The sequence below is a fragment of the Oxyura jamaicensis genome, chromosome 7, assembly GCF_011077185.1.
Source record: "Oxyura jamaicensis isolate SHBP4307 breed ruddy duck chromosome 7, BPBGC_Ojam_1.0, whole genome shotgun sequence".
Taxonomy (NCBI): Eukaryota; Metazoa; Chordata; class Aves; order Anseriformes; family Anatidae; genus Oxyura; species Oxyura jamaicensis.
In genome coordinates, this window is record NC_048899.1 from 39,435,362 (window position 1) to 39,448,564 (window position 13,203).

Below are 13,203 nucleotides of genomic sequence, written 5' to 3' on the forward strand. Positions count from 1 at the left end.
TACCTTGGTGTGAAGCCACTGTTCCTGGTGCTGTGACCCCACTCTCTGGTGACAGGGGTGAGCCTCCTGCTAGTACCAGCTAGAGGCAGGATGTATTTCCAAATAATCTGCACTATTTCCCCTGACACGCTTACTTCTTTGTGGCTCTCTGCTCCCTCCCACCCACTCCCCTGCTTTTTTTATCCCTTGCTTCCTCAGGGTGGGGGGTAGAGCATGTGTATGGTTGTGAGGGAGAGAGACAGTGGGAAGGCCAGCCATAAGAAGATGCTTTGGGAAGAGAGAACAAAGCAAGCTTCTGTGCTGTGCACCTTCTTGCCAGCCTCCACCTGTTGGGGGTCTTGAGGGCTTCATTAACTGCAGGTTGCTTTTAGTTGCATCAACAGGTTACTTCCTTGTGAACAACCCTTTGAATCCACTTAAGGTATTAGCATTCAATCACTAAAGGTTTCCATTTATTATTACTGTGAGAGTCCTTGAATCTTTGGGATCTGTGGGGAGTTCTTCCCCTAGAAGATCCGGTTTGTGCCTGTGCCTGGGATGGTGCTGAGCAGGTTGCAGTGCAGGACCTCTGATTACCATCTCCTCCTGTTGCCTGCTTTTTGGGGCTGCAGGTGTGGGGCTGGTCTGCTAGCTAGCATAGCCTTCCGCTAACATCTTTTTAGAAAGTTTCTGGATGAGGACTGTGCAGTTTCTGCTTTCTTGAAATGGTTTATGTCTAATAGCTGTCTGACAGGGTTTGTTCCTCTGTTATTCCATTGTATCCTTAGCAGTTTTTATTTATAATTACTTTTTTTTCTGCTTCAGTAGAATTAATTAGTGTTTCCAGCATCACTGAGGAAATGATATCCTCATAGACTGAAGTCAATATGGTTGGGTTTTCTCAAGGTATGAATTTTTGCTCTAGTTAAAGAGCTATAGTATCTTAACAGCATGGGTGTATGAACGACAGCAAGCAGAAACTTGTAAAATTAAAAAAAAAAGAAGTGATTGAAAAGGAGAATTTCTACATGCATTTTGGATTTCTGTTTATTTTTAAATCATACTACTCTTACAGTCCAAGCCATAATCTTTGTACCTCTCTGCACAGTACCTCTGGTGGTGTCAGGAAAACAAAATCTGAAGAAGAAACAGTGTTGCTGTAACAAAGATTGCTAAGACAATAGCATATATACAGACTGTAAAACATGTTTCAAATTATTGTCATGATCAAATAATCTAAATTTATTGTTTAGAGATATGCTACAAAACTGTATTTAGCCCTGTGTTACTAAATTTTGTAGGGCTTTTCCATTGTGTGTAACATTTCATATACAATAGAGAAGGATAAATTAAAATTCATGCATTTTATTAAGAAGACAATGAGTTAAACACTGCTTGCTTCCTTCATGGTAGAAGAGAGTTGTAGGTGGACTTATTAACCCTGAAGGGGGAGGAAGTAATTTCCGCTCTTTGTTCTCTTGTCTCTTGCATCCTCTCTCTAGCATTCCAGCTGGAATACTTATACAAATTCCAAATTACACCTATGGCAACATATCCATTTAAAAAACAAACAAACAAACAAAAAAAAAAAACAACAACAGTATTTTGTCATTGCAGTCACCTGTATGAATGTATTACTTCCTTGCTTTTTGTTTGCATCCAAAGGAAAAACTGAAATGAGCATCATAACAGTTTTCTTTGTGTTCTTCAACAATTTATGAGGCAAACTTGCATGTACTGTATTGCATAATCAATAACGTACCTAATATTAAGTCTGTGTTTAAAAACAGCTATTGTCAAAGTTTAATTCTAACAGAACTGAGAAAAAAAATCCTTAGCTTCTTGATTTCACTGAAAGTATAATGGGAACTCAGTGATGTAGATATGAGATTTTAAAATGCTGAGATATGTAATTATAGCCTCTAAAGTTTTTTAGATTTTTATTTTAGTCATATACTTGGCTAGTACTTGTTTTTCTTTTAAGATTGGTGTTTTACAGCTAGTTTGCTCAAATGTTGAAGCTCTTTTTCTAGTTCCCAGGACTTTAAACCAATAGTTATACTCCTGTAATTTTTGCAATGAAGTTTTAAAAATAATATAAAGCTAGTTATTTAGTTCTTAATTTCTATCCTGACTTGGTTAAACTTACTTGCTGTTTCCTTTAAATAATAACCTGATTATCTGTCGCTATGAATTTTGTCTGAACAAAGAGAACCTTTGGAAGGTGATTTTTAAGTTGGCTTCAGAGGAGTAAGAGAGTAAGTTTAACATATATATATATATATATATATATATATATATATATTTAAAATACAATTTGATTCTAGTGTAACATTCTTCAAGGTCATTTATTTTACAAATAGATCTACATAGCTGTCATGTATAGTTCTTGAGAGGAAAATAGTATGTCTAGAAAAAAAAACACAATAGCTTAAATTTTTGCAGCTTTAGAAATACAGAATTAGATTGTAAACTTCAGGCCTGTTTGGTTTTCTCATCCTCCATATGTACTTCTGAAAAGAGAGTGGTAGTTAAATTGGCAAAAATATTTTTACTTTTCTCAAAGGGCAAGTTTGGGTTTTGCCTTCTATCACAGTGGGGAAGTTTATTGTATGCACTTAAGGATGCCTATAGTGGACTGTGGTAGGAGAAGAGCTCTTTCAAATTGAAGGCAACAACAGTTGAATGACAATGGAATCAACAAGAAAGTCTGTGAGAAAAATCTCAATTTTCTTCAGATAGGATCTTTTGTGAAGCCGTTTTATTCTCAATTGCAATGGAAGTTATCCCGCAAGCAGGAGCACACAGTAAAAGTTTATCATAACCTCATATTCCTTATTACCTGAAACCTGATTTCTCCCCTGTTTCCTCATTGGCTGTGTAATACAGGTTCACAACCTACTTGACACACTTCTATGTCCTATATGTACAATTTGATTTGACTAACTGTTAATTTCTCCTTTTCCTTTTTTTTTTTTTTTTTAAAAAAAAAAATCTTTCTTCTCTCTTGACTAGAGGGCCTGTGATTTGTTTTTCCTGATTTTGCACTGCTCATCCTGCTTTTCTTAGCTATCCTCCTTATTTTGGGACAGCGGGACCTTCCCCTTATCTGCTTAACATACTCCCCGCTGCTATGCTACTGTCATGCCTGCACAATCAATTTTGAATATGCAAGGTTAGTGGAATTTTCCACTGCAAAAACACCTTCTATTGCAAAAACACAACTTTCTTTCTCACAAGGCAGATCTTATAAAGGCACATCCAACTGAAATGTTTCCTTATTGTAAGAAAATAAACACATGGAAAGTTCGTATTTGAAAATAATTGTTTTACCTTTGTTTGTCTGTTCTTGTACTTTGGATTCCCATACTTCAACTGTGCTGCTTGTTGCTGCACAGATTAATCTAAAAAATACTCTGTGTACTGTCTCTCCTCTTTGCATCAATTTGGTTTTGCTTTTTTTGCCTTTGGTCACACCAATTCAATTTTGACAGGAATTTGTGTAAATTATTGAGCAATACCCTAATTGGAGTATAAAAAAAGCTGCAGTTAGTTGACTTTTATTTTCAGCTGTTTTTGTCATCTGACTAGGAAAAACTGAGCATTTTCAATATCTATTTCTGCTGTCTTTGCTCACAATAATGATTCAATATATTTTTTCTGTTGTTTCAAAAACATTTTTGATTTAGCTGAACTTGCATTTTCTGCACTAGCAGGATATGTCTATTTTCAGTGCATTTCCCTATTTTGATATGCTACTTAGTATGTTGTGTACTAATACTTTGTTTCTGAGACTTAATAAATAAATAAAAAATAAAAGAAGCTATCAAATTACACATAACTGGACTTCTGTTTTGCAACAAAAATAAAAAGGCAAAACTGTCTATGAGTGTACTTTTTTGTGAGACCCTTTTAAATTAAGTGTAGGGCAGTCGCCCAGTGAAATTTATCTTCTAGCTACTTCTCAGTTAAAAAAAAAATAAAATTCAGATAGTCATTGAATTTAAGGATGTCATGGTAATCCTAATATACCTTTAATCTGTAGAGAAATTTTTATATTCATAAGAACTGTAGTTTTGCCTCTGAGAATTAAATCTGAAAAGTTGTTTTTTTGTTGAAAGTGATTTTTTTTTCTTCCCTCTTGCTATCTTTACTTCAGTAAAATAAAATGTTGCTTGGTTTTGTATTTTAAATTTTTCTAGCGGATTTTCTACCTGGATTCTACAGTGGAGGGTACACAGTGAACAGTCTCATCGTGCTGACTTGGTGCTGGCAAATGTATATTTTTTTGTGTTAAATACTTGTATTTCAATGAAACTGCCTGACTCTTGTTTTGGTATATCACATAACAGATGACAACATTTTATTTTTAGCAGGTGACTCCTGCCCAGAGATTGTTGCAACATCTGGCCACAATGCAGATTTCCCCATTGGCAATCAGCCTGTCTCTGAGGATACTTACAGAATGAACTTGGCTAAAGGAGTTTCAATGTCTCTTCCATCTTCACCTCTGCTGCCACGCCAGTCTTATTTGATGCAGTCAAGATCAAACAAAAAGTCCCCAGGTAACATAAAACCAATGAACAACTCAAATCTTTGTAGTATTTTGATTCAGATTTGACGCAATATAAAAGTAACACTTTCTGATGTTTTATATAAAGTAACACAGTAAAGTCATGTTAATCTTTTGCAATGAGAACAAGAGGAGTGAAGGCTTTTTGCATGTTCTCAGGTTAAAAAAAAAAAAAAAAGAAAGAGAAAAGATAGTTGATGATTAAATGGAATGTATTATTTCATATGGCAAATAATCATTCTAATTTGTGTAGTAAATACCTTTATTGAAATGTCTGAATATGTTTAAAACTGATAATTTATGATTAGTAACTCAGTTAAGACAGCTGCAAAATTCCGTGTTCATATATATGTTAACAGCAGTGTGAGAGTGACCTGTTATTACTAATGATTGTAAGTATTTGACAAACCTATTAAGTATACAATATTAAGGCAGTATTTGTTTCAGAAAGTTTGTGGTTTAAAGCTAATTTATTTTCCTTATATCTACACATATAAAAGTATTATTAGTTAAATAACTGCTGAAGTTGTGGCAAGAAACTTACTAATTTTTAGAGGTTGCATCGTTAGTAATGGCTGTGTGAGCCTTACTAAATAAGGTATTCCATCTGGTTCCCTTTTTATCAGCATTCTGCACATATAAATCATTCCAACACAACAGCATCAGTTGAGTTCACTCAGGTCAAAGCTTGAGCGTCAGGTGAAATTGTCCATATTCCTAATACTTGTGCAAACACTCAACAGTTTTGAAGTTCTTTGTTGTAAAATTTATAAAGTTTAAGAACAAAGTTTTTTGTCAGCACTGAGAAAGGTCTTGATTAACAACCCATTTTACATAAAATTAAAGAAAAAACCTTGCTCAAAGTATTACCAGAGGATAGTAAATACAATTTGCTAAGTGTTCTCAGTTTAAGTTGTCTGTCAGTATTTGATAGTTTACGTAAAATTTTGTGTTACGGAAAGTATTTTGATGTTTTGTCTCTTGCTGCAAGTGATTTGCGTAATAAACAGCTTCAAAGGACTTTATCCTGCCTTTTAATGTAGAAGGAAATGGGATTTTTGCCAAAGACTTGAAGGAAGGTCAGGATCTAACTCCTAGTTTCGTTACTGTTGGGAAAACCTGACTGTATTGTAGCTAGTTTCAAGATAATATCTGACCAACCTCGTAACTCCATTTGGATTAGTGATGCACTTTTATAAGCAAAGTAGAGGCTTCTGTTTCTCTTGCAGGAAACGTATAAGAGTTGCTAAATTTTAAATGGAAAGCTGTATTCACAACACCTTTAAAAATAATTTCACTGTGATATATAGACAAAACAAAGGTGGGAGGAGGGGAGATTTCATTAGTTTATGAAATGCTTTGAATACAATGGCTTTTGTGTCATTGTTTTGTACAAATACCTAACCAGGTGATGGGGTGCAGGTAGCACTGTGATATTCCTTTGCGTTTCAACAAATTAAAGCTGATGGAAGATGGTTTATTGTAAATGATCTAGCTAGCATCTGGGAGTAATAGAAAGCAAGAGAATACTGGCTGTACAGATTGCAGAGCACTATGTTCAGTAGCATAAGAATAGCAGGTTAAGTTTTTTTCAGGATATGGTGGATAAAAGCATCAATGATTGTTGGGAAGTTAAAGAAATGTTGCAAAGTTAAGATGTAGTTATTCTAACCTGTGGTAGAATAAAAGATGTAAGTTGTGGTAGAATAATAGATATAAGTTATTCTAACCTGTGGTAGAATAAAATTCTAACTTCAATCCTCCCAGTTTACGGATATCTATTTCAATGTAAACAATATTGTTAATTCCTTTTAACGTCTTTGCTCTATTGCATTACGTATTTTCAAAGGAAAAAAATGTCCCTTGAAATATCATCATTTGTTCTACCTTTGTTTCTGTTCTGTAGTTCTACTTCTTATAAACCAAGCATGCTGATGGTCATATGCATATCACAGAAACATTTAATGGTTTGGGTTGGAAGGGACTATAACATGATACATTTGCATAACTTATTTCCTTGAATAGAAATTCTATTTAGTATCTGCTAGACTGAAGCAATATACTGCATATTCAAGAGTAATAACGAAAGAGTATATCACTAAATGCTACCCGTTTTTTAATGAAGAGTTTTTCCTAAGTTTTTATTGAGTCCGAATAATTTATTAAAAGATTTTGGTTTGTAAATTAAAATCTGTCAGATTTTCCTGACTTTGTGTTTCAGAGTTATTAATTCAAAAATAGAAGCTGTAATTAACCAATAGTTATTAACACTGATGATCATGAAAACATCTAATTTTGAGGCTTCATAATTAATACATTTCTACTTTTCTAGCAAATGTGTCTATACTCTAGACTGTATTTATCCAGTCCTGCACCTGTGGTCATTGATTTAAAAAGGTATTTAATCAAGCTTATTTGAACAGTGAATAACAATATTCCTGGTTAAAATATTTTAAAATAGTATGTGGAGGAAAGTTTTTCAGTAAGAAATACATTGTAAAATGTTTCATGTTTTTGTGTAACTGGTGTTAACATTCAAACTCTTTCACAGAATTAGATTCTGGTTTGTGATGCCTAGAAGAGTAGAAACTTCAATTGAAAATAATTAACAACTAGATTTTACTGCTTCTCCTTTCCTTGCTCTTGCTGCATATTTCCAAGTGGGTGTTAATCTGAAAATTCTGAGGGATATAATTTGATTTGTTGTTTTTTGATTTAATTTCTTCTCTTTGCTTGTATTCTCTACTATCTGAACAGCAAGAGGTACCATGCCTGGTCATTTCTTCAGTGTGTTATCATTTAGAATTATCATTTAGAGTAGGATGTGGACAAACCTTTTCCTTCCATAACTGCTTCATCCGCTCACAGTCTGATTATCCATGGTGTAAAACTGTTGAAAAAATAGCATTTCTATCAAAAGTGATTCAGTTAATGATGGAAGTATGTTCTGTATTTCATTCCCTATCTTTTTAGAAAGTTGCACGCTCATAGATAGATGGTGCTTGAAAGAAAGCAAATTCTTTATCTGTATCCTGTTAAGCAAATGGTGTTGCAAACATTCTGAACATCTTAGAAAATTTTGGTAATATACCGTGTCATTATCACAACAGCACTATGAGGGGGATAAAGGAAACAGCAGAAAATATAGTTTGTAAAATTGCATTCAAGTAGTGTGTATATCCAAACAAACAGTTTAATTTATAATTCAAAACTATGTAAAAATACTTTTTGCCTCATCGCTGGCAAGCATGTTATCCTTACTCAAGTGAACATTTGCTAGTTTTGAAGGATTATTTTACCTTATAGGCTGTTTCGGTTTTCTGTTTAGTTTATGTAATATGCAATGGTAGGAAAAGATGTTCTACTGTAAATGTGTCCCCCTTTGAATGTTGTATACCTCCAGGTAGTTTTCTACTCCAGATGATTTAGAGGATGGAATGCTTTTGCCAGAATGTATTAGCTGCAGATGTACTGTGGGTAGTGTGTTAGTTTTGTTCTGTCCCTTTAAACTAAGATTTTTTCCATCATTTAACCTATCTGTTCCATGAATTATGTAATTATCAGTTCTCAGGTTTGGACTAATCTCACTGAGAAAAGCTCTTGGGGACCTTAGTATTTTGCAAGCTTAGAGGTATCTGTTCAGAACAGATTTGGAAATCGCTAGTCTGGGCCCCCCCAGAGCCAACACAGAATTTGGGTTTAGTGTCTTTTTTTGAATCTGTTATTCTGATTGCTAGTATCCGACTCTTCATTCCCTTTCTCTTGTCCACTACCCCTCTGGGTAGGAGTTCAGGCTTGAACTGATCAGTCTGAAGTCAGTTTCCGTATGTTAAGAGATCAGTACTTTAGCTATTTTATTGTTCCTATTCTAGTGAACAGACGTGCTGACAAATGTGCCCAACTGACAGAGGCATCTTTGCTGCAGCACGTGTGGTAATAGCTGCTGTTTTGCCCATCGATCTTCAAGTAGCTCAGCCCCTAGAATCTCATAACCCATGGGCAGGCAAAACTGGAGAGCAAGCTGAGCTTCTTCCCTGGAACACAGAAAGCTGTTTGCACAACCTTGTGTGAGTGACATTGTGTTTTAATTATTTGCATAGGAGGTGGGGGAGTTTTTTGTTTGAAGAGCTTGGAAGAGTACCAGTGCTTCTGGCTCCAGTTCAATCTTCAACTGTAACTATAAAAGGAGGGAAGAGAGAAACTATATCTTAAGTTACTAAAGAGCCAAAAATTATTGGCAGAACTAAAGCTACGGGTTTGTTTGGAGTCAAAAGCTTCCTTAATGAAACCGTCCATTGAGGAGGTGGATAAAGGAGCAGAAAAAAAATAGGACAGGGGAAAAAGGGTTTCAGCAGGAGGACTTTGTTTGGGAAGGGGAGCAGTAAATGAAAAAAAGTGTCACAGTAAGTTGAGTTTTTTCTCCTATAAAGCTAGAATGAACATTGCTTGAATTGGGAAACTTAGAGCCATGTAACTAAAAAATATTCATGTTCTTACAGAGATGATAGTTCATTGCACTCTAATTTAGGAGGGTCAATTAAAAGAAAGAAAATACTGGTTTATGACGGAGATTCCAAAAAATGCTTGTTGAAATTTATGCTGTGAATTAAAGAGACTGCTGCTGCCTTTGAAGTAAATGTTTACTGAGCTAAATTGTTCGTGCTGCCATGCTTGAACAGAGATAGGAAGCAACTTCTATTTTAAAAGGCATTAGGAATGCAGATGATGACTGCAGGAAGAGTCTTCCATAAATGCACAGTGGAATTTTTAGTTTTAAAATAAGCATAAATTAAGAGTTTTAATCAATAAACAAATTAATCAGCATGCCTGACACTTGAGAATAGACTAGGTAAGAGAACTAGTTTCAACTAAGGCTTTAGGTTTGTGCTCCAGTCTTGGGATCATCTGGAAGCAGTTCCTTTTTGCTGTTTGCGTGAACCTAAGCAGAGAAAGGTGGGTTTCTTAGCGTTCCTGGGATAACTCAAGTTGAAAGGGATCTCAGGAGGTCACTAAGCCAACCTCTTGCTCACAAAGCAGGGTCACCTGTGAGGGAAGGCTCAGGACTTTATCCAGACTGGTCTTGAAAACTTTTCAATGGTGGAGACTACACAGCCTGTCTAGGTAACTGGTTTCAGTGCTTGACAAAGTACACCAGCCTCCAACCCAACTATTCCAGTGTTTCTCCAGTGAACTACTTCTAATTATAACAGCTCTTTCTCATGTCTTCGATTTCTCTGGCCAGTTTCACACTTGGGCAACCTTTTGCTTTCATAGCATCATCCCAGCATGTCTAGCATTGTTTCTGAATTCCTCCCTTGCTCCTGCTACCAGCTCCTCTATACTGTCTTTTTGTATTGAAGTTGAGTTGTGAGCCAAGTCAATCTCCTGTTACGTATATTTGTTCATTGTAGTATCAGGATGGACTGGTTTTGTGCTTGGGAAGAGTCTGTTCCTAAAGACCTGCCAATTTCCTGACTTCTTTCAACCTTCAGAGCCATCTTCCATGGGATCAGACCTACCATTTCCTTGAGTAAGCCGAAGGCAGCTCTCCTAAAGTTCAGGCATTGTCTGCACTCTGCCATTTGTGTTCCTCACTCCCATCATTCTTGAAACCCATTAGTTGATGATCACTACAGCTGAGGCTGCCTTTGATTATCATATCCTGAACCTGTTTGTAAATAGCAATTGCAGCTGCACATTATCCTTAGTAAATCAATCTGGTATATGTATCAAGTACATATATATATATACTTGACACCCTCCCAAAATCTCAATAGTTTGTTTCCTGTCACAATGCCTTTCCAGCAGACTTCAGGAAGATTACAGTATCTTGTAAGAGCCAGGCAGTATCTGTGACCCAGAGAATTCCTAGAGTTCTTTAAAGAAAATTTCGTCAGGTTCTAGTTGTGCTCTAAGGAACTACAGAAAGAAGAAGTTTTTTCTGTCCATAGCAGAGAAATTGATTCCACTGTAAGAAAGAATAGAGTTAGTGGGGATATTGGCAAATATAACATAATGGGAAACAATCATTATTGACTTCTTAAAGGGAGGTCATGGCCCCCAAAGTTGTTGGAATTCTTTGAAGGAAATCATGTATACAAGTGACATCTTAGGTGGTGAAGTCTCCCTGGATTTCTAGGGGGACCTCTCCAAAGAAGAAATTGAAGAAATTTAAGCATTATGGGGTAAGACGAAAGACCTTAATTTTTATATTTAAATAGTTACACAGAGGATCATCCACATGCTGGAGGGAACATGCCAACTGTTACATAACTCTGCTGAGATTTAAACTGTTTAATGTATTTATCAACTGAAAAAGGAAAGCATAGTAAAGTTATAAAGTGTGCTGGCATTGCTAAGTTATTCATGGTAAATGAATAAATAAATAGGTGACAGAATAGCAGGTGAAGTTCAGTCAAGGTGAATATTAGTGTTAATGGGGGGATGGAGGAATACTGCAAATTTCACATAATGTTGATGAGAAGGAAAGCCAGTTCAGAGGATTAGGAAGGAGATGGCCATGTTGCAATAATTCTGTGGAAAGATCAGCTCTTCAACAGTCAAAAACCAATCCTAACAGTAAAAAAAAAAAAAAAAAAAAAAAAAAGAAAGGAATAGATCATAAGCCGAAGAGAGTATTGTTATGCTATTGTATGTATCAGTCTGTTGTTCTACCTCAGGAAGAGTCTGGTGATACCAACTTTAAAAATCTATATTTCCACTAGGAAAGAGCTAGAGTAGGGCAGCAGGAATGACTAAAGTTGTGGAATGGCTCTGAATGAGAAATGATTTAAATTGATTTGACTGGCATTTTTCTGCCTGGAAGAAAGACAATTGGTGGGAAAAGGAGACTCTGATTACTGTTTCATGTATATTTCAATATTGTGTTAACTTGTTAATTTTGTGGATGCTGCAGATTGGTAAAGAAATACACTGGGTAATTAGTGGAAAGAAAGTCCATCTAGCTCTTGAATAGAAAGGGACCACTTCTGATTCAGGAAACTATAAGCTTCTAAACAAAAGTCAAGAAAAGTGTACCGGGACAGTATGTTTTCTGTAACGTAGATTATCATAGAATCATTTAGGTTGGAAAAGACCCATAAGATCATTAAGTCCAACATTCCTAACATTACCTAACACTACCAAGTCCACGGCTAAACCGTGTTCCCATGCTGTGGGATTCTTCCCTGGTGTTTGATGCTGATAAAATAGAATCCCAGATGAACCCTTTATCAGTTTCAATACAATTATTCTACGCTTCTGGAAAACAGCTTCCATTTTGCAGATACATTTTGTCCTTTTGGTACAAAAAGGAACGTTGTTTCCTTTTTTTCAGGGATTAATGTGTGTCCTCTTCTAGATTAGTGCATGAAAATGGACTTCACTGTAATTTTTCCTACTTACTGTAATGTTGTGTATCAGACTTGAAAGTACTCTAAGTCACTTCTAAATCAGTTTGTGAGGAAAATTCAACTAAGCGTCTGCTCCACAGCCTAAAATGTGAGTAGTAAAAATACATCCTGAAGATACTTTAATTTTAATCTGTTTTATATGAGTACATGTTGTTCTGGTTCTTTTAGAATGGTTGTTTTTTTTTGTTGTTCAACTTCTGATACATTTAACTATACTCCTGCTTATAAATAATAGGTTTGTACTATTGTCTCCTCAAAGAATGTGGTTTTGTTCCAATGTGGTTTTGTGGTTTTCACTAGGGCAAATACCCCTTGTTTTTGTTATGAAATAGTGCTGAAAGGGCACCCTCTGGTGATACTTGGTAACTAAGGTTTCTTTTGGTTAGAAAAACATTATCATCTCATAGTCTCTAGGTAGAGGTATAAACATATGTTTACATATGCCTTAAATTCCATGCCCTGTATTCCTTAGCTAAGAAATTAGGTTAACACCATACTCACATATTCCACCTCCAGGTGGAAGTCTATAAGAAAAGGTAGGTCCGATAATGAAATGCCTCAGTGTTGTAGAACCAAATCATCTACCTGGGGAACAATATATGTAGGTCTGTGATGTAGCAGGTCACATATTTTTCTGGTCCCTTGCAGTGTGATCAGAAAACGTGTTACCCTGGGGAGCCTGAGGCCAAAATGTAGAGAATTGCAACTTTTCTGAAAAGTGGACATTGGCCTTAAACTACCCATGGAAACGAGCAAGAAATTGATGCAGATTTTGGAGACCTATTGTACTGTCTGAGGCTACTGCCAAAATGAATCATAGAATCATTTAGATTGGAAAGAAGGGCCCTTAAGATCATCAAAAGTCCAACCATCAGCCTAACGCTATCAAATCCACCACTAAGCCATGTCCTTAAGTGCCACATCCACACACCTTAAATACCTCTGGGGATGGCGACTCTCTGGGCAGCCTGTTCCAATGCCTAACTACCCTTTCGACGAAGAAATTCTTCCTGATGTCTAATCTAAACCTCCCTTGGCACAACTTGAGGCTGTTTGTCAAGGTATGGGACACTTGGTATGGCTACAAGTGTCATAGCTTGAATATGCTGTGTTTCATGATAAAATATGGGATGTCTCAGATAAATTTGGGGTGCTCTTGAATTTTGAGACAAGATGATGACTAAGGACTTAAATTGTAGCCAAGAAAACCACATTATCAAAAGCTGTGTGGTATAGTTC

General features: G+C 35.9%; 1 protein-coding gene across 6 annotated transcripts in view; it reads left to right on the top strand.

Annotated features, from left to right (window-relative positions):
• TANC1 (tetratricopeptide repeat, ankyrin repeat and coiled-coil containing 1) overlaps nt 1-13,203 on the top strand; it is a 116,645-nt gene that overhangs the window by 52,869 nt on the left and 50,573 nt on the right. For 3 of the 6 annotated variants that reach the window (XM_035332291.1, XM_035332290.1, XM_035332288.1), the window contains one exon: nt 4,353-4,544. In XM_035332291.1, coding sequence (XP_035188182.1) covers nt 4,353-4,544 — 192 coding nt within the window. Of the gene's footprint in view, nt 1-3,087; nt 3,155-4,352; nt 4,545-13,203 lie in introns of those variants that run through there. The other 3 variants (XM_035332292.1, XM_035332289.1, XM_035332293.1) reach the window with 2 other exon arrangements.